This window comes from Bombus flavifrons, chromosome 1 (genome assembly GCF_040668555.2).
Source record: "Bombus flavifrons isolate JBK064 chromosome 1, iyBomFlav1_principal, whole genome shotgun sequence".
NCBI lineage: Eukaryota > Metazoa > Arthropoda > Insecta > Hymenoptera > Apidae > Bombus > Bombus flavifrons.
In genome coordinates this window covers 12,789,951-12,810,197 of record NC_138442.1, presented here as the reverse complement: position 1 = coordinate 12,810,197, position 20,247 = coordinate 12,789,951, and the positions used below count along the sequence as shown (strand labels likewise).

The window sequence follows — 20,247 nt, the reverse complement described above, 5'->3', positions numbered from 1 at the left end:
AATAAGTATGTGTAGCTCTGTCTCCATAGTTGTTTAATAGAAATTTTATCTATGACGTTATATACATAAACGGCAGCAATTTTCGCTTTTTCTGAAAGACCCGAACGATATAAATGACGGTTGCGACAATATCAATTGTGTAATTACGCTTACGCATGCAGAATTTTATATAATAGATAAACATAATCATTGCGAGTTTGTAGTTCTATCGATTGTTTCTTAATTTCTAAAGATCCCATTCAGCCGGGACATCTTTTTTTGAACATTTCCTGTTTCTAAAATTTTCTTTCTCTTATTTGTTATAGCTCTTTTTCTTATTAATTATAACTTAAACATACATTCGCACTGAGTTTATCAAGTTCGGAATAATTTATCGATTTTTAATAATTTATACAGAATTTTATATTCACGGACTTTTTAATAACTTACAGCCTGTAGAAACCTTGGTATTTCACAGGCATTTTGAAAAAGTGACATTTGGATATATGGGATATAAAAGGAGCTGTACGAGTTCAGAAAACATTCCACGCCTTAAACAAAATACTTTTCCTGGAATTTTATCTACTGTATTTTAACATGATGTGATTCACTGTGTAAATAATCGTCCGAATGATCGTAGGATCAAACAGCGTTAGATTTTAATGAATAAATAACGGTATAAAATACTTCTGTTTCTATATATAACATAATACTCGATTTTACAAATTACTGATACATTTCTGATACTCTTCAATGGACACCTACGCTGAAATTGCTTAACAATAACATTCACTACTCTCTGTTTTACAAATGTTTATCCATAAAATATAAATATTTATCCATGTTTATAGTACATGTTTTACAAAATTACCGTTCTACTCTACAGTTTCTAAGATGTCAACGATAAACATTTTTCCCACTTTTCTAACGAGATTCCTTGCTAAAAGAAATTTATGAAGCTTCTTCGATTTCTCTTGTTCGAAGGTAATGGGATTACCCATATACATCTAGATTATTCTAGGTCTAATGTCAGGGAAGTTTAAGAAATTTTCCTATTAGACGTACGTAGGTACGTCGAAGACGCAATCGATTCTTCGACACTTGTTCTTCCTTTTAGAATCCTATTGTGTTGTTGTAGAAATGCGACGGAAAGTCGGAAAGTAGGTAGGTCCGAGTAAAAGAATCGAGGATCGGATGTTTCAGCGGACGCTGTATGGGCATTAGCCTCATTATTCGAATGTTGATATCGCGTGCATTCACCTCTCGCCTAAAGAACTTCTGGAACCTGCTAGTCATTAACCAAAAGTTGCCACTATCGCGCTCCGTCCATCGAATTTCAGCGACGAACTGCAGCTTCTCCGGACTGTAAGCTAAGATCCTGAGGAAAATTCGATCGATACGAATAAAAAGACAGATCATGGCAAAGAGTGGAATCTTTTAAAAAATTCTCTGACGTTTGAAATCTAGTCGGAAGATAAAAATACATGGTACAGGCTTCCTCCAGGAGGATCTTCTACCGTTTAAAAATTCGCATGTAACTCTAAATGTGTATGTTCTTCAACTTGATTCGAATCGATAAAAAGCTATATAAATAGCCTACAAAAAGGATAACTTGTTAAGAAATCGTTTAAATATCGGAGAATTTTTTAGTTTGGTAATTATTTGTAAAGCAAACGAGACTACGAAGAACAAATATGTATAGTCATTCTTACGATTGTCAACGCATCTTCATTTAAATATAACACAAGGTTATCTTTGTAGAATGATAATCACATGTACCTCTGTTGGTTAGTTTGTGGTTGCCAGGCTGCAATGGCTGTTTCGGTAAGCGGAGAGAAAAGGATCGTGTCGTCTCGTGGATCAACGGCCAGAGCAAGTCCTTGACTAGACTTTTTACCCACCAAGGTCACCGGTAGCTGTTCACCAAATGCTGGTGGACCCGCCTGAAGTGCAGTGGTTGGCACGCTGAACAGACGATCGGTCGCTAGAGGTTGATAGTAAACCGTTCCAAGTCTGGCAGAAAACGCGAGTCCAACGACACCGTCCAGCAATTCGAACGTATCGCTGCCAATCTGTATAAAATACGTTTATCCGTTTACGATTTAAATAGTATCTGTACTATGATATAAAAGAAAACTGTGGTCTTAGATACTGATATAATGTGTTTTTACAAAAGTTGAAGAAAAAAAGGATTTTCATTATCAAAAGTTTCTCCAATACTACGAAAAAGATCTAATCCTGAAGAGGTCAAAGTGATTTATACTTGAAAATGAATTGGAGATTTTGTTACATTTTTTCGGGATTATCATATTATTGTCTTTTTTTTCTTTTTGTTTTATCTATAGGATATCGTTATTGGCTGTTCACTTCCTATAAATCTCCAGAACGCGCAAAGCAGTCACCTCAGCGTGAAATTTCTTGCCATTTCTTAGATAGTAAAACACTCTACGCAGAAAAGTAAAATCGTGGCGAGCATTACGAAGTTCGACTCGGCTCTGGCTGCGTAACTATTCATCGCGATCAGAAGCCGTATAACCGTAGGAATTCACCGCGGAAGAATTTTACAACTCGATTTATTCGCCACGCGTACAATCCTTTAATCTTATGCTGGTTACGAGTTGAATGTGTGTAACGCGTTCGTTCGTAATATACTTAATTGGTACTACGATATATTTAATGATCCATGTTGGCCATATTGCTGTTGACCATATGCTGTTGGCCATATGCTATTGGCCATACGCTGTTGGCCATACGCTGTTGGCCATACTTCAGAGAGGAAGAAAAGAATGTTTCGAACGAATCTATAGTCTTCTTACCCTGTAAGTCGAGAATTCTGGATGTGGATACATGGTTGCGTGCACCACACGCCAGCTCCTGTCCGTGGCACCATCGAATACCAATAGACCTTGAGACAAAGAGCAACAGTAACACTATAGCATCTAAATAAAAGTAAAATGAAATAAATAATTAGGGATTTTTATTTACCAGGCCCTGCAGTGTCAGATATATAAAGGAACACGTCGTCGCAGGTAGTTGCCGCGGTATCATCGATAATTAGATTCGTCATCAACGTGTTTGGTCTTAAAACCTGAAGAGGGAAAGTTGACTTTTTAAAAGAATCTAACTTTAACAATCTCATAAATTCGCTATATTCGTAAATTTTCCTATCAGTCAACTTGATTTCCTTATCAATCAACTGTTCGAAAGATACGTTCAAGACCCACCTCTCGTGGAAACGTGAACTGTCGCACCAGCTGATTAGTTTTCACATCGAACACCATTATTTTCGGAGGACAAACCGGTCTGAAGTCATCAATTGACGTTATTACGCCGCTATCTATGGTCCATAGTCGATTACATCTGTCTAGTCTGGTCCTGTACACGGAGATCAGCTTGGAGCAATTCAGATCGCCTTTTCCAGCGCTGTGCCAGTCCCAAGAGGGGTAAGCTTGGAGTTGCGGGCTACTTTCTAGCGGAAGATTCCTCGGGATGTAATTCAAGGTCGCCGGGACGCCTGCTCGTAATCTTGGGACGCTTATAAAGATTTTGTCCCACGCAATCTCTATTCCAGTAGGTACTACATTCTCTGGACGATACTGATTGAGAAATTCTTGGTCGTACGGAAGTGCAAAGTCTAGCAACGGCCATTGAGCTATAGTTTCGAGGACTTCTGCGGTGGTTGAGGTGCAGGCGAGTCCTGCTAAGAGGATCAGTAGCTGCATTCTGCAACAGAAGTGACTTAGAGCGAAGACTACGTAATTTATGTTGTTTGTGGCGATTTATCAGCGAGAACAGTAGATTCTGCATAAGAATAATTCAGTGGAAAGTGTAGAAGGTACAGAAAATGGCTTAAATACCGAAAACCAAGGTTTCTTAGCATTTGAATGGTAGCTCTTGAAACGAAACGATGCAATTTTACATCGCTTTAACGAGTCTTTGCCTCGAGTACTTTTTATGGCAGACGATTTAACTCTATAAAACGATTTATATTGCCACTTAAACGAAATAAGGACGTAACTCTAATACGTATGTAAAGATGACCGATACATAACATCTCAATGCAACTGGTTATTATTTGTGTTGCAATTGATGTCGTAAAAATATTTTTATTACACCTTTATGCATCCTTGGAGCTGAGAAATTCTGATGGTGTGAAAGACACGAACGTACAAATTTTCGATTCCAAAGACAGATAGACATTCAAATAAGAACTGATCGATTAAACTTTGTATCGTGTACCGAAAAGACGTGCACGAGTAAGCTCGCCAACTAATTTTCCGCGTACTTTATAACAACCAACGGTCACAATGCACGCGACACAATGATGTTGATCGGACATGCGTTAGCAAGAACACGTATCACGCACCTATTGAATATTATCATGCGAATGTCTCACTCAACATTCGTATTGATTATTGTCGTCTTAAATTAAAGATCGCATCAATCGAGCAATTATCTTCATAAAAGTTTCCATAAAGAATTCGACGAAAATTATGAAATTTGGAAATTTTTCTATGCATCATAATTGGATAAAGTAACACGTGATATTACTTTGAGAAGAATTTTCCCACTTAGTCATCGAACTTGATCTTGAACTCATCGGATATCCGATTTCGATATTCAAGCATAAATTACATACTAGTCAATAGTTATGCAAACTCGCTAGACGTAGTTTTGCGTAATGCGATGATAAATTTTATAAGCGTAGGCAAACGTTTTACGTTTCTCATACGTAACGGTGTTTTCCATTTCAGAAAATTGTAGATGTTTGTTAAATAAAATGTTAAAAATTGTAAAATGTAAATATTAGAAAGCTGAAAGATATTGCTAACAATTCCAATCGAATCATATTCGTACATTCAGTTTTATCGATAATTTATAAAATTATGCATTATTTACATGAAATGTCATCAAACTTTAAACATACGAATTTTTACTATCTACGCTGTTTCAATAATTATTAATTATAAGAAAGATGTTTTTGTTTATTCATCTTGATATTCGATTTGAACGATGTTGCAAACGAGAAGAACGAAAATGTTATAATTTTCCGAACTAACGGAGCATAAACCGGTGATTTGACGCGACCGAAAGTTATCGATTATTGAATTCCAACAAAGTCACGGTCTTAATTCTCCGCTCTGACAATTTTTTACACGGTTCAAGTGCAACGGGTCTCGGATGTCATTAAACGTTGCATTCGATCTTCAAACGTTACACAACTCGAATATTTCAAATATTTTCCGCAAAGTTACAAATTTACGCTCTAACGTATCGTAATCGTTCTCCGCAGCAATTTTCATCGATCAACGAAGATGTTTCGCGATCGAGCAAAAACATCCTCGGGTATCATCGAGCTACATTGAAAAACTACTATCAGCTATATTACAGTATTCTGTTTCAATGCTTTTTACCCATATCGATCTTTGTATTATATAATAATCCACGACACTTGAAATATTATTAAAATTTTTAAACTTTTTGTAATATATCCATAAGAATTTTCTAAGGGTTCGAGCAAGCCATTCGTGAGCCACCGTTCGTCACTGTCATTGCCAAAGATCGAAAAAAATCAATAAAAATTATATAAAAAACCAACCTTGTTCAGCCTAAAAATCGTCAAACTTGAAATAAGAAAATCCAAAGGAATTGAAAGAACAGACTCATCCAGCGAGGTCGTGCACCCAGCTCGAACTAGCTGCAAATCCGTTGAACGAGCGTGTACCAAGTCCCGCTGTCTGAACACCGACTGGTCTAATTTCCTTGCATCGACTAGGATCCTAGCGGTCCGAGTGACAGGAGGCAAGCTAACCACAGAAAATCGACACATTGTATAAGTATACATACGGTATATCAGTGAGGCGAATGATCCTTCGTGACATTCAGGGATACACTTTTGCGAAATGTGTTCAATAGATCAAGGTGGGTGTGTTTTCGACAAAGGTTACCATTGATCTTGCCACTGATCTTTAAAAGCTACTTTCGAATTTTCTCTGTAAATTAGTTACGCTAGTGCCCGGTAGAATTCAAGTGAACTTAAATTCTGATAGATTAGATTTTTGAAAGTGGAATTTTGAACTAAGATAAGGATGGGTCAAACGAGATTTGATTTTTATGTCACGTTGAATACGGTGTTCCTTTTTTAGGTTTTTCGATATCGATACTTGTCTCTGTTCGAAACTTTCGACAGATTTGAAATAATTCTGGAATATTTATGTTCGGAACCTTCTTCGATAAAAGTAAAAATTCGCAGATAAGAAATTGCACTAACTGTGGTTCAAAGTTCTGGTTGGGTAATTTTCATTTCTTATACACTGTAGCTAAAAGATTACGTTTATAAAATTCTAAAATCTCACGAACTTGGGATTCTATGGTATTAACGATTCAATGACATCGTTAAAATGTTTCAATGATACGGCAAACTTGAGGAAATCATATGTCACGCGAACAAAGGTTACGATTTGAGCGTTCAGGACTTTGAATCAGAGTGTATCCGATACGAATCGCTATAATGGAGAAAGCGATTTACGGACAATACTACAAGGACTAACATTCAACATTCATGGTGACCAGCTACGTAAACGCTCACATGGAACGCAGTATCCCAACTGTAATACAAACGAGAAAATTACAAGTATTTCGTTTCAAACGCTTCGGATTCCATTTGTCCACTTGTATTATCTACTCGTTCTAACAAATAGCTCTAATAAATTTAGTTAACAGTTAACCATATTGGACACGTGTCCGCTCTATCGTCTATTAAGAAAGTAATTTCTGTACTTCACATCTCTCCAGGGTCAGATTGCTACATTTTTTTCGAACGAGCCAGCCAAAAACGTAGGTGTATCAAGAAGAGTGGGCGCGGTCTATAGTTCCGGGGACTTTCGATCGGGGTTACGTATCAAGGCCTTCCACATAACATTTACCACTAATGTAGCTCGTTCAATTGCCATTTTCTTGGCGCACCGGTGCGACTATGTATCGGAGATACCATACTTGATTTTAATCACGGCATTCATCGTTTCGTTCGCTCTTTAGCTATAGCCCAACGTGTACTTTAACGACAAATCGTGTAAGATGAATTCGATCGATTGGAACAAACCGTTTCACGGTATCAAATACAATAGAACAGTTTGCTTTGTATCGAGAATAATTCTTGCCTGAAAATATAAATCTTCGTTTAATCACGCAAATAAGATTTATCGACATGCTTTGCAAATTTTACGTTCATTTACGTGTATATATTTTTTTTATTTTATTCTATTCGCGAGAATAGAGAAAAGAGACGAAAGAGGATTAAACAGCCGCTATAAATGAATTCAAAAGACCTCGTAAAACTCAGATTTATCAGAAAGTATCCGTCGATTGAAGTAACGTTGAACAAGATTCGCGTGCCAATTTCTTAAGAACAATTTCAATAAAACGGATGCGATAAGACGGCCCTCGTCAGTCGATTCCAATCAAGACTAAAAGAAATTACGGGGTACCAAGGTAAATATTGTGCAAGAATTGCCCGCGTCGTTGATCTATAGCCACGAAGAATGAAGCATTTTAGGGTTACGCAAGATGTTCGACTTGAAATATCATGGGAATAGCTGCGTGCATAGGGTCGCAAGAACTCCCACGGAAAAACGGAAGCAACGAAATCTCACTGTTTCCCTTCCATCGTGATTGATCATGCGAAACAGGGCGGATGTTCGATAAACGATTACCAACGACGATCATTTGTCAATTCGCGTGATTCAGAATCGTGCTTGGCATTATGTTCCCCAGGAGAACGATCATTTTTCTAAAACGTCTATTATCCATCACGTATCGGATTTCATACTTTCAAATGTAATGAGCTGAGTTTTAAATCCACCAAGGTTCTGTAAGCTTGAATCCTGCAAAATTTTATCGGGGTTAATTTTGAGTTGTTTGGAGATTTTTACGATCAGACTGTTAGATGCAATTTTCAAGATTCACAGAATGCTACTTGTACTTTTCGCATAAATAGCCGCAGTCTAGTGGCATACTGTGTGCCAGTTTGTTACGACCAGTAGCTTCGTAGCGTATCGTTGTTAACGACTTTTCTTGTTCGCAAAGAATATGTAGAATCTATGAACCATGTGCTACTGTAATGTTACAGTCGAGTGAAACCGCGAAAGTGACAGTAGATAAATGATTTGTGACTATTAAAGGTCAGGTACGCGTCGTTTGTGCGAAATCATTCGTCTCTTTTCTTTAGACTAGCGACCAATTCCAATGATTACGTCTAATTATTCTAGACAACCACGATACTTAAAATTTTCCTCCGAATAATAAATCATTGACGAAAGAAATAGTCCAATTTATTATTATCAAATTTTGAATTGTTGTTTCGTTTTATAATTCTTCAAGAATCCAAGGTACCGTCGACTAAAACTGCTTGAAACCGATAATTCTCACCTTATCATCAGGAAACCGGCGAGGAAAATAATTATCTGCCGCGAGAAATCTGGACAACGTCTCGCTACTCGGACACTTTCGTTGCATAAGTCGTTTCACGTTCAGATTATTCACAAAGACACAACGGTCTGTCCGCGCAAAAGTACGGGTGCTGCAAGGTTGTTTTGTAGGACTTGCGTCAAGCGATTCAATGAACCCCGCTCTCAGTGTGTTTCCATACCGAATTCATTCTTCTGCAATACGGAACAGCGTCGCATGCACGCATACGTGTCCGTCTTGGAAAGTTCGAATGCGGTTGCTCGACCATGTACACCATTGTCGCACACATTCTGAGTTACGAGATCTTTTGCTGAATTCCACTGATTTAGTTTCGCTTATTTATTGAGTCGTGCCACGCCTCAGTTACTTGCTCCGGTGAATTTTTGGAAGAAAATTTTTTCCCATAAAGGAATCTTTTTATTCTCCGACATATTTCTCATGCGTAGATCGAAGTCTCTTTTTGAAGACGGTGTTTGTAAGGTTTTGCAAATTAAGATAATGGAAAGGAGCTAACGGTAAAAAATAATAACAATAAATAAAATAAATATATAATTTGAATTATCTGTTTTAGACCTTCGTCGTTTAGTTTTTACATAAAAGAACTTCTGTTGCTAGAAAAATTAGATCGCAGATAGATACATATTTTTTTTAATATCGATAATTTTTGGCAAAATTTGTAAGGAATTTAAAGTTTGGGACGTTGCAAAAAGCGCAGAGAAGGAAATAAAAACGCATCAATCATTCATCAGATTAGTACGAGTAGAATGATACACTCTGTTAATTCGTTATATCATCATATAGTGCTAATCATCGTTTAACTCGAGTAACAAGGTTTGAGTAATTGCCGCGTAATCGTTGAATCCTATCAAATCTAATTAACGCCGGCATTCAGCAGATAAAAAAGAAAAGAATAGAGGGAAAAAATGTTACGGTCGATTTGTTGCGAAAAACTTCACGCTTCTTGACTATCGCTTGAAAAATTGTTCCATATTATTATACACACAGCTGCTGATCTGTGTTGAAGTTTCAATTTACAAAAACATGATCGTCCGTTTAGTAAGCGCGTGTCAATCTGTCACGATCAAGATTTCAAAATATCACCCTTAATGTGGTTGGTTCGAAACGATTCGATCGGTGGTACAAAATGGCTACATTGCACGCTCGGATAATCGTACGGTCAAAAATCGAAACTCGATCGCGATCTTGCACGCAATCTTTTGTTCCTTATTTTCGAAGGTATTTGTACTTAAATTTATATTTAAACTTAAGTTTTCAAATTATTGAACTTCTAGACTTGGATTTTTCAATTTTTGAATTTCTAAACTCTGTAACGTAGACTCTTAAATGTTTCAACTTTCAAGCTTTTAAATTTAGAACGTTAAAGTTTTAAATTGAGATGTGGAAACTTGAAATTTTAGTAAATCTGAAACCAAACGTACGATAGAATTACTTAAATGTAAAATACAGATTGCTATTGACACGCGACGTATTGGACAAGACACGGTGAACGACAGGTTTAAATCGCGCTGAACCTGTTCCGAAGAAACGATGAAAGTGGAACACCACATGATTCTAACTTTTTTTCTATTTTTTGATTTCTAGCAACCACAACAAGCTATCCTATTGAGGAACGAATCAAAGATACCAAATTTAGAAGAACTCGAACGCTGTTACCTACGTGAAAGGAATTTGTAATATTTATTCGCGATTTCCACTTAACTTTCCAGCTTCCCTGCAATCAGTATTAATTGATAGTTTCAGTCATCAAATTACGTTTCTAGGAACTTTTGATGTCATTTGAAGAAACTTAAGTATCTCGTAATATTCATTTGTTATTTCAAAATAATTATTTCATTTATGTTACTATCTATTGAGCTGGCAACTAAGTGATTAGGTGATAATGACAAAATCCGCAATCACATAGTTGCCAACGCAATAATTTACTGCATTATAAAATTGTATAATCTGTAAATAAATACGCTTAATAATTATTGACGTGGAAATTTATAGAAAAATCCGCATGAAAATTACGTAGCATGGTGAGTAGCAAATCACCTCGTCAAGTGAACTACAATTACGTGTCTTCGTAGAATAGAGTAGAGTAGCAGTAACTATCATTTTTTTCTCAACCATGGTTGGAACACGTTTCGACAGCGTGCACGCTCATACACGTCGCAAGAGGCTAATTAAACGAAGTCGTGATCCCAGCAGACCTCTACGCGTGTCATAATAAGAAACTTTGATGGTAATCGTGCACGCTATACCACCCAATTAGCATAAACGATATCGTTGAATTTTTATTTAATTTATCGTATCGACAATGATTAGAACTGAAAGCTTTGGAAACCTAGAAATAGAAAAATAATTAAAATGCCAAATAGTAAAATTTGTAGAAACGATACAAGGCCGAGATATTCAACGCTTCAACGAATAAATTCAACGCTGAAAAAATACTTTCTAGGCTGGTTTTATTGGATTTATGCGTATTAACTGTTGTAAATGGTAATTAATACAAAAGGCATAAAGAGGTATGGATTATTTTATGCGTAACAATATATGGAACGAGCTTTCACTCGGATAGTTGCAATGCAGGAAACAAATTCAATACCGTATATCGATTTTCATGGAAAGCCGCGTTTCTGCTTTGAAGAAAGAGTTTCGTTCTTTGCAGAAACGTGATAACACGTTGTGACACGCGCTTTCCAATTCTTTTTATTAAAACATTTATGCAATCGTATTGATTGTAAAGGAATTTAAAGATAGTCGTAAGTGTTAGATTGTCTCAAATGTTTCTTTCGTTTTACAAAGAAACAATAGATGCAAGACATTTTTTGTTTTATATTATTTATCGTATCTATCATTTTATATACATAGTTCAATAAAATAATATAAAACATATTGTGCATCTATTATTTCCTTTTAAAACGTAAGAAATTTTTGAGGCAACCCAATACGTATGTGCATAATATTTTGATATATCATAATTTAAAAACATTTCACGACCAACTGTTATTATACAATGGTCTCATTTACCTATAAATGTAACTGTGCAAATCTTAGCGCAGTTGCGTGACCTGATAACCACAACTGTTCGCCAAATGTGACAGCTGGAAAAAATATTAAGTTGGATACGCGTTCTATTTTATCTTTTCAACGTTCCAGTGAATTATTGCCCGTTCGATTTAGAGGAAACATTTCTTGTTGTCGACTAACGCCGACTAATCATGGTCGCAGCAACGAAGGAGTGATTGTAAGAGAGAAAGGTTCCGTTTTTTCCGACGAAGTTCCTTGGTACCGTTGCATTAGAGCTACGGGATACATAGTCAGCCTCACGAAATGATTTGCATCTTGATTTATAGCCCTGTTTGACGCATACGGCCGTAGAAATGACTGCTGTGTAGTTTTACGGTATCGATTTGAATCGACAGTCGAACCGTATGCATAAATATTTTTAATTCCTTTGTTTCTCTTTCCTTTTCATAAAAATGTAGGATCATCGAAAATCTACGAACATTTCAGTCGATCTCTGCAGAACTATGAAACGTTAAATATTTCAAGACGAGAGAAGGCTAAGAATAAAAGATACGATAAATAGAAAAATAATATATTTCATTAGAATTTAATTAATTTAATGCTAAACCTACCCTACGATTCTCAACATCACATAACATTCAACGCCTGTGTGGCACCGCATCCAACCGAGCCTTGCATATAATCAGGAAAGTTCGATTCAAGCACTCGCATCCTCCCTCTCGCGTAATCCGCAACCACATGAGTAACAAGGGAACATTCGGCACTGGTGTACACCTTGTCAAAACATCGTGAAACAAATGGATTGACCGCGTCCCATCGGTAAACATCCGGTTCGCCTTCGTACCGGAAGAAAAGGGCGCTGCCATTGTCCGTACCCAAGAAGATCATCTTCTTCGGTTTCATACCAAGATCGTGGATCTTGCCATTCGCAGAACCACTGCGTAGATGTTCCGTTCTGATGGAGAACAAACGGCTACTGCTTAAATAAGTGAAGATCAAACATGTGCTCCCATCTGAACGTCGGAGAAGCGCAAGATACAAAACGTCTCTTCGGGTTGTGCCCATGGCGACGGCTTGGGGCAAAACGACGCGGTAGCCTCGACCTAGAGTGACATCGTAGACGAGGATGGCTCTTGACGCAGCGTCTGAAGCATAGACGAACACTCTTCCGTCCTGACTGTAATCGGACACCAGGTATTGCAAACGGGACGCCGAACTCGTCAATCCAGTCAGGTCTACGGTCTTCACTAACTGCCAGAAAAACGATGGAAGAAATAACGAGGTAACTATAGGATTTAACGACATTTCCCAGTTTTTGGAGACGATTTGAAAGATAGCTGAATATTGTCAAATATCAGAGAATGGAGTGGAAAGTGGTTGAAAAAGTGTGAAACAGTTAGAAGGATAGTTGCAACACATCGTGATCGTGGAAGTATCTCAACCTCGTTAATAAATACTACGATATGAGATTTGACGTAGTGTTGCTCGAGCTAATCGATAATTTATGCCATTCGATAATAAACTTGAAACTTCTATTTTAAAGAATGCAAATCAGTTCTCCGTGATAACGCAATGCAATCGGCGCTTAACTAGACAGATAATAATAATTATAATCCATTCGCTCCTATTGGACTGACAAGCGTAAAAGTAGCTACTTTGTTAACGCTAGGCGAAAGTATTAATAGGATTACATAGAGACATTATAGATTAGCAAACGACGCTTACCTTGCCTGTGACCACGTTGACAGCGAGGATTTTTGGCGGACACCTTCGCATAGGTTCGTCCAAAGTATTCACCACTCCAGTATCGAGAACCCAGAGAATGTTCTGAGGATCCAGATAAATGTCTACCACGTTCTGTAGAGCCGTGCAAGTTCCTTCCTCTTGAAGAGACCAACAAGGGTAGGGGACCAGGGTTGCTTCGCAGCTTTGGATATCCTGAGAAATCTTCGCCAATGTCACGGGAATACCAGCCTTGTACCTACATCGCAAACCGGTTTGTTCGAAATGAATTAGACGTAATACCAATAGTCTTACCAAAGACTCTAGCCGATTCATCGAGCAGTTTCCTGAGTCTGAAGGATCGAAATTACAATTCTTTGATTTGTACCTGGGAAGGGCCACAATGGCGTTGTTGGTATACAGCGCGACCCTGGTCGCGATTACGTTTTTCGAAATGTATTTTCCACTACTTTTGAACATGTTCTTGGTGGTGGGACAAGGCCACTCGAAGTTTCCACCGGTCCATTTTATGGTTTCGGGTAAAGTCGCGTTTCCACCGTTCGTTATCGCAAGAATGACCACAATGGCGGTCGTCGTAAACACAGAAATAAATTGTTTTGCGATGTGCATAGTATTCTTTATGGAGACTAAACTGAAGAGTCTTTAAAATTACGCCAGTTATATACGAGGTAATGTGTTCGCCATGTTGCGAAATACAGGAAGAAATATTTTGCATTTTGACATCCCTTAACATTGTTATCCTATATATCGAACCCGGAAGATTCGTGAATGATCGGATGTTTAATAATCGTTTTACAATTAATTGTCACGATGATTGACCAAATTAGTCATCGGTATATTCATTAACTAACACTATGATCATGTCAGTGTTATTTAATACAGCTTGAACAACTTCAGAATTACATATTTGTCACGTAATTTTGTGTAAACTGGTGTATGCAGGAATATGATTAATTTATTTATAAAATTCTTATACGAAGGAAGGAAGTTCATCTTACAAGCGAAGCTTCCTCGTTCATTATTCGCTGTTTGGTAAATAACTTCGAGAATACGCTTCCTTGTTGCTCTCAAGAGTTCGTGCCGTCTCGCTCCGGGCGGAAGTATTGCGACAACCGGAAGAACACGCTACTTTATAAATATACAAAGTGCACATGATTAATTGCTGCATAGGGTTCTACGGACAGTTTGTATATAAGCTGCATGTCAGATATAAGATTCGCGTATTCGAGAGTTTGTGTTGTTCACATCGTAAAATCGCGTAAGTCTTTATCTCATCCAATTAATTGATTTTCGATTTCAAGAATTTAAGCATTTCATGCTTCTACGGCGTCATAATTAGGCTACGAATATTTATGCAGATCTATATTTTTGCTTGAACGCGACTAAGCAAATGAAACCTAATCGGAAATATTTCGTTCATTAAATATCGTAATAAATACACTGCAATTTAAATATCTTTTTATACTTTTTGTGTATTATGTACATCCTACGCGTTCTACGTTCATACATTTTTACACCTTCGAAAATTTTCATAAATACAGAAACATCCGCAGTCTGGTTCTGAATATTTGAGATTTTCGTGTGCAAGTGTTTTGGTCGGTCTCTTATAAAAAGAAGTTACAACGATGACGAAAAGTCAGGATAAAGTTTCTACCGAACACAATTGCTCAAAGCTTCGAACAATTCTAATATTTACTCCCCGTATTCTTTTCTCTTTTTTCACTTCCCTTTTACAGTCCCGTAAATCATTTTCTACGAGAAACGATAGGATGAAAAGATTGATCTACATCGTCCTCTGTCTAACGACCGTAACAAATATTGTACCGCCGAGTATCGGTAAACCAGTGGTGCCAAAACCTTTGATCCTCTCAGGACTTAGCCTAAATTGGCCATGTCAAAGTACGAAGAACATTTACGAGACAAGCGGTCGTTACATCACAAGAAACGTGATCGCTACCAGAGCACAAATATACGAAGACCAAGCGATCCTAGCTCTGCCACGCTATAAACCAGGAGTACCATTTACTTTGGGTGTTCTTTCCATGAAATCGCAAAGTTGTGAGCCAAAGGTAGCCCCATTCCCCTGCTGGGCAATTCAGGAAGAAGGAAATTGCCAGGCACTGCAGAGTGCGGTAGATATAGTTCTGGATGTACAAGATATCTTGTGGGTTCTCGATGTTGGAATCGTCAACACTTTGGAGCAACCTGTACGTAGATGTCCTCCGAAGGTCGTTGGAGTCAACGCCAAGAGCGGAAAGGTAAGTGGTAGTTTGATCGTTGATCTAGGTCAAAGATTGTACGAGAGTAGAATTAGTCTGTTGAGGTCGTCTGGAGATAAAATTCCAGATTATTGTGAGATATTATGGACATGGAGTTTAGGGTTAAATATACACTTGTTGGAAAGTAGAATCGTGGTTGACGATAGGATCGTTCCGAATGAATAGAATGGCAGTTAAACATAGTAGAAAGTAAAATTCTGGTTAATTAAAGGGAGATTGGAATCTGAAGCTACAAGTGCCTGATATGATTATAAGCCTCAACTTAATTAAAAGTTACCGAGACATCTACCGAGCCATGCGTTACCTAATAAACGAAATTACATTGATATTTATAACATCAGTTAGCGTCTCTTTAAGGTAGCAATTAAGGATTGAATCGTTGGAAGATTTCCACAATCTTTGAAAATGGCATCATCGTTAATCCATGATCCTAAAAAGAGGAAATATTATCGATTTCAGGTTGTAAAAGTGATCGACTTGAGCTCGTTGGTAGACAGTACCTCACAGCTCCAATACATGGTCGTTGACTACGCAGAAGATGGTCAAGTCTATGTGTACATTTCTGATGCTGGTACCGGTGCCATCATCGTTTATAATGTCACGACTGATAACGGATATCGCGTGGTTCTTCCATCAGCAGTGGCATCCAACACAGACAAACCCGACGTCCTATACATGGCGCTCGTTAGAAGGAAAAGCTGCGGATCGGTCGTCTATTTTACGTATCTAGGCTCCAGCAGAATGTTCGCGGTCAAAGCAGTGAATCTGAGAACAGGAAACGCGAATGGATCCATAGTAGACATCGGCAGAAAGAAGAACAAGATCGTACTTCTGGGCACTGACAATGGATCTGCCATCTTTTTCAGAATTAAGGGTAAAGAAATTGAATTAAATTAAATTAGATTTCATTTCTAAAACTTATTTATGGTATTTTTATTGTGTTTTTAGGTGATTCCAATATTTACATGTGGAACACCGACACTCCTTTCGTCCAAGACAACTTCCTTTTAGTCGAACAAGCTGGAGAGTGTCGACTACCAACGGGAGTTATTCCTGGTTATAAGGATCTAATGTGGGTGATCGAGAGTAACTTCCAAGATTACATCGAGAATTCCGTCAGCTGTTCCGGAGCATCGGTGGCTATCCATCCACTAGTGAGTTCTGCCGGCGAATAGTACTAAAAGCCGGAAGCAACGCGCCTGAAAGACCACGGTTGCGCGTTATATTATTTTAACTAATATCGTTAGCGATAGCGTTTGAGTTGTAGCGGAATATTAGATACTGTTATATCTTGACGTTGTTCAAAAAGTATTATCAACTTGATCGAAGCTTTGGAAGAGAAACGGAATAGAAAATTTTAGGAAAGACTATATACTGTCGATGCTGTCGAAAGGGGTTAATCTAGTCATAAAACGCTTTCCTTCGAGCATCCTGTACAAAGTGACTTAATCTTCGAGGAACATCGAAGCTGGACAAATATCGACCAGTGTCAAATAAAAAGCTTCGCAGGCAATTTTCTAAATGGCCGTACGAAACGAAGCGAATCTTACTGCAAAGAAACGGTAATACCTATGTAAACATATTCATTGTATTTTTCGTCGTTTTGTCACGTACAAAAGTATCGTTAACAATTTCCCTTGCATATATGAATGCACTGAAATTAAGCTTGACAACGTCGTGATTGAAATTTCTTTATAAATTCATTTCGATGTCACGCAAAATGTGAAAGGTATATAAGAAAGTAGATAAACACGTTAGTACAGTATGGAATTAAATCGTTAACCGAGATATTAATACAGTCCTGAATAGTTACGTCAATTCCATTCTAATGGACAATATTAATGTGATTAGGGAAAATTGTTCCACTTGAATTAGTTTCTAGTGTCGATGTTTCGCACGATTGTTATATAATTATTAATTTTCGGCAATTATTTTCCGACGACTAGCTTAATTTTGTGAGTTCAACATATCTTTCATATCGATCTATTGCAATGACAGGCGTTGATCGTTCTAGCACGCGTTACATAATGAATTCCGACTATATGTACACACGTAGCATCTCATTAAATCTAATTATTCGTTTACCGTTCATTGAGTACAACAGACATTATCATAATTACTCGACATGTTGACCAGGTTGAAAACATCTATTAAATGTGTTTTATTTCTTAAAAATTATTAATAGTTATTCAAGCTAGGAAATATTATGCAGTAAAAATTAAATTATTGATGTGTGATTGAATAATTATTATTACGATAAGAAACGGGAAATTTCTTCTAATTTAAGACCAGAAGGTATAATCAAATGATTATTTTATATAATCTACTTTTCACTTTTAAATTTGATTTAAATTCATGAGAACGAATATTTTTCAATTTATATGGTTCTCGACTTAAGAGGCACTGACACGAAAGAATGATTAGTGTAAGGGCACCACGAATTTCATAAATTCTCTTTTCATACTTTTCTGGCTATCTACGGCATAGTCGCTTGTGCAAGGGTAATTCCGATTTTGGGCAAGCATGGAATAGCTTTCAACCTGAAGATAAAAGAACACAATTTGCTTTTCCAAAAAGTCGATTCGCCATGAAAAACGTTTCAACGTATTTAAGAAATGAGCTACTTTTAAAAGGAGTTTAACGTTCCACCGGCTCTTTCCGAGGATATGAAACAACAAAGTCCATCCTTGACGTCACAAAAAAGCCCGCTGGATGCGTCCACTTTGGTACCATGCCAAATAGTCGTTGCATTTCGCCATTTCTGCTTTATCGTACGATGTCAGCTTCAAAATAAAATTAATCTTTCTAAATTAATTGTAACATAAAGTGTAAAAATATAAAAATGATAATATAATAATGATAATAATAATTCTATGTACGACGTTAGGAGCTAAAGTATTTCGTTCGTTTCACGCTTCTTTTAAATCTGTGTTAAACGAACTGAGAGTATTGGAACCAGTCATATACAATTATGAATTCTTCCAAGAAATTGTGAGACCTGTACCGAAAACATGCGACACGTCTGACCAATGGATGATTTTTTATCCTCTTTCGTTCCCTAAAACGAAATTATTGCAGATGTGAAATTTCTCTTTTTCTTAGAAAAGAAGATTGTTCCGTTTCTTCCGTTCACTTACCTGACATGAGTGACACAGTCGGTTCTTCTTCAAGATATCCAGTATATGTTTTACTTGCAGAATAACCGAGGACAGAAGTTCCTAAGTTTCATAATGGAACATTAATTAAAACAGTCGACGGCATCTTCAAGATCGCATTAATTAAATTAATTAAATTACTTAACCTAATTTAATAACTTAATTTGAGAAACTAACTTAAAAAAATTATTTTTATATATAAAACGTAGTTAAGAAATACCGCGAAACAAAGTTTTTTCCAAGTTGCCGTATGTCACGCGTTTGAATAAATATTTGCTTTTTAAACGATGATTATCTTATTCACTTTTTAAATGTTAGTTATTGTCAGAATGCATATAGATAAAATATAAAATGTAAGAATATATTCTTCACTAGCTAGTTATTTTGTTTCAAGTTATAGATAACAATCTTAGCCGAACAAGCGAAATTATCTGGCTTTTCCAATAACCATAGACATCGTTAAACATAGACATCCAATTCCATGACTGATCGAAGACATCCATCGTTTACACGTTTATTATGCAAATTAGACGTGAACACTTTATTGGTATTGAGGAGAGAAAAGCTAGATTCCGGCTAAATAGTTTCCTTTTCTTTCATTTCATTTTTTCATTTCATCCCCATTATCCGAAATGTCTTAAATTTTAATACCAATATGAAATTTTGTTTTATATCTTTCTTATTATGAATTTAATTACTATTAATTAAATGACATATATAAATACATAAGATTTTACGAGCAGATAAAAAGTGTAATATTAAAAAATGTGGATAATACGATACGTCAGATGGCGAATTTCCAGATAAAACAAACTTTTGATAGACTCATGAAAGCAAATTGCCACAATTAATTCGTGGAATGGAAACAAATACCAAGGAAGAAAGTATCGCGCTGTAAAATATATAATCTGCAGAACGATGAACGATCATGATGAAAATTGATACGAAGAATATGAGTTTTGCAAATGGATCGACGACTTGAGATTGTATCGTTTCTGAAAGAGCGTCAGCAAAAGTCGAAATATTTGCAGTTTGCAAATCAGCATTCTATGAAAATCGACGACGAAAAGGATGTAAGTCATCGTATTAAGTTGTACATATTAGATTCTTAAATAAATCTCAGCATGGAATAGATAGAAATTCATTACTCTATCACTAGATTTGTGATTTTTACGACCCACCATAATATTTTAGAACAATTTGTACACTTTCTTAATTAAATTGTAAGCATATACCGTTGTTCAACTATTAACTGTCAAATATATAAATCTAATATGTTTTTACAAAGACAACTCTGTTTTACCTTCTAATATAAGATTACGTTAAAGTATTGTTTTGGTTCAATTATTAATTTAATTACTTACGTTATTTTATACAACAATGTCTATAACTTGTATTTAATGTACAGTTGACTTCCATTTATTTGAACCTGTCGTGCGATAGGTACTTATTACTTTACTATGTACTTACAATTTTCCATTCATGCAATAGTAGTAGATGTTCCGATAAATGAATTCAATGACCAGAAGTTTATCTATTCGACCGTTGACTAATGTTTTATTTGCCATTCAAACGAATAACATACATACATA

General features: G+C 36.6%; 3 protein-coding genes and 1 long non-coding RNA gene across 6 annotated transcripts; 1 reads left to right on the top strand and 3 right to left on the bottom strand.

Annotated features, from left to right (window-relative positions):
* Nucleotides 1-205: 205 nt before the first annotated feature.
* Nucleotides 206-5,762, bottom strand: LOC138185274 (dopaminechrome tautomerase). 2 transcript variants are annotated; one of them, XM_069124118.1, is made up of 6 exons: nt 5,579-5,762; nt 3,204-3,702; nt 2,965-3,067; nt 2,796-2,884; nt 1,759-2,051; nt 206-1,357 (listed from the first exon to the last, which is right to left on the bottom strand). In XM_069124118.1, exons 2-6 carry the CDS (start codon nt 3,699-3,701, stop codon nt 1,093-1,095), a joined length of 1,248 nt encoding a protein of 415 aa, XP_068980219.1. In that variant the 5' UTR covers nt 3,702; nt 5,579-5,762; the 3' UTR covers nt 206-1,092. The 2 variants fall into 2 exon arrangements, with proteins under 2 accessions (XP_068980219.1, XP_068980225.1); XM_069124124.1 differs by lacking the exon at nt 5,579-5,762 and adding an exon at nt 4,095-4,353.
* A 3,236-nt stretch (nt 5,763-8,998) lies between these two features.
* On the bottom strand, nt 8,999-13,867 carry yellow-g2 (L-dopachrome tautomerase yellow-g2). The gene is made up of 4 exons (XM_069124136.1): nt 13,589-13,867; nt 13,204-13,459; nt 12,090-12,729; nt 8,999-12,014 (listed from the first exon to the last, which is right to left on the bottom strand). The coding sequence occupies exons 1-3, from the start codon at nt 13,828-13,830 to the stop codon at nt 12,106-12,108; spliced, it is 1,122 nt and encodes a 373-aa protein (XP_068980237.1). The 5' UTR covers nt 13,831-13,867; the 3' UTR covers nt 8,999-12,014; nt 12,090-12,105.
* Nucleotides 13,868-14,387: 520 nt separating this feature from the next.
* Nucleotides 14,388-17,173, top strand: yellow-g (L-dopachrome tautomerase yellow-g). 2 transcript variants are annotated; one of them, XM_069124107.1, is made up of 4 exons: nt 14,388-14,479; nt 14,958-15,479; nt 15,960-16,374; nt 16,449-17,173. In XM_069124107.1, the coding sequence occupies exons 2-4, from the start codon at nt 14,991-14,993 to the stop codon at nt 16,673-16,675; spliced, it is 1,131 nt and encodes a 376-aa protein (XP_068980208.1). In that variant the 5' UTR covers nt 14,388-14,479; nt 14,958-14,990; the 3' UTR covers nt 16,676-17,173. The 2 variants fall into 2 exon arrangements, with proteins under 2 accessions (XP_068980208.1, XP_068980200.1); XM_069124099.1 differs by lacking the exon at nt 14,388-14,479 and having other exon boundaries at nt 14,490-15,479.
* A 985-nt stretch (nt 17,174-18,158) lies between these two features.
* Nucleotides 18,159-18,852, bottom strand: LOC138185293 (uncharacterized). Its single transcript, XR_011174570.1, has 3 exons — nt 18,638-18,852; nt 18,380-18,558; nt 18,159-18,283 (listed from the first exon to the last, which is right to left on the bottom strand). It is a non-coding gene; the product is annotated as an uncharacterized LOC138185293 (long non-coding RNA).
* Nucleotides 18,853-20,247: the final 1,395 nt, after the last annotated feature.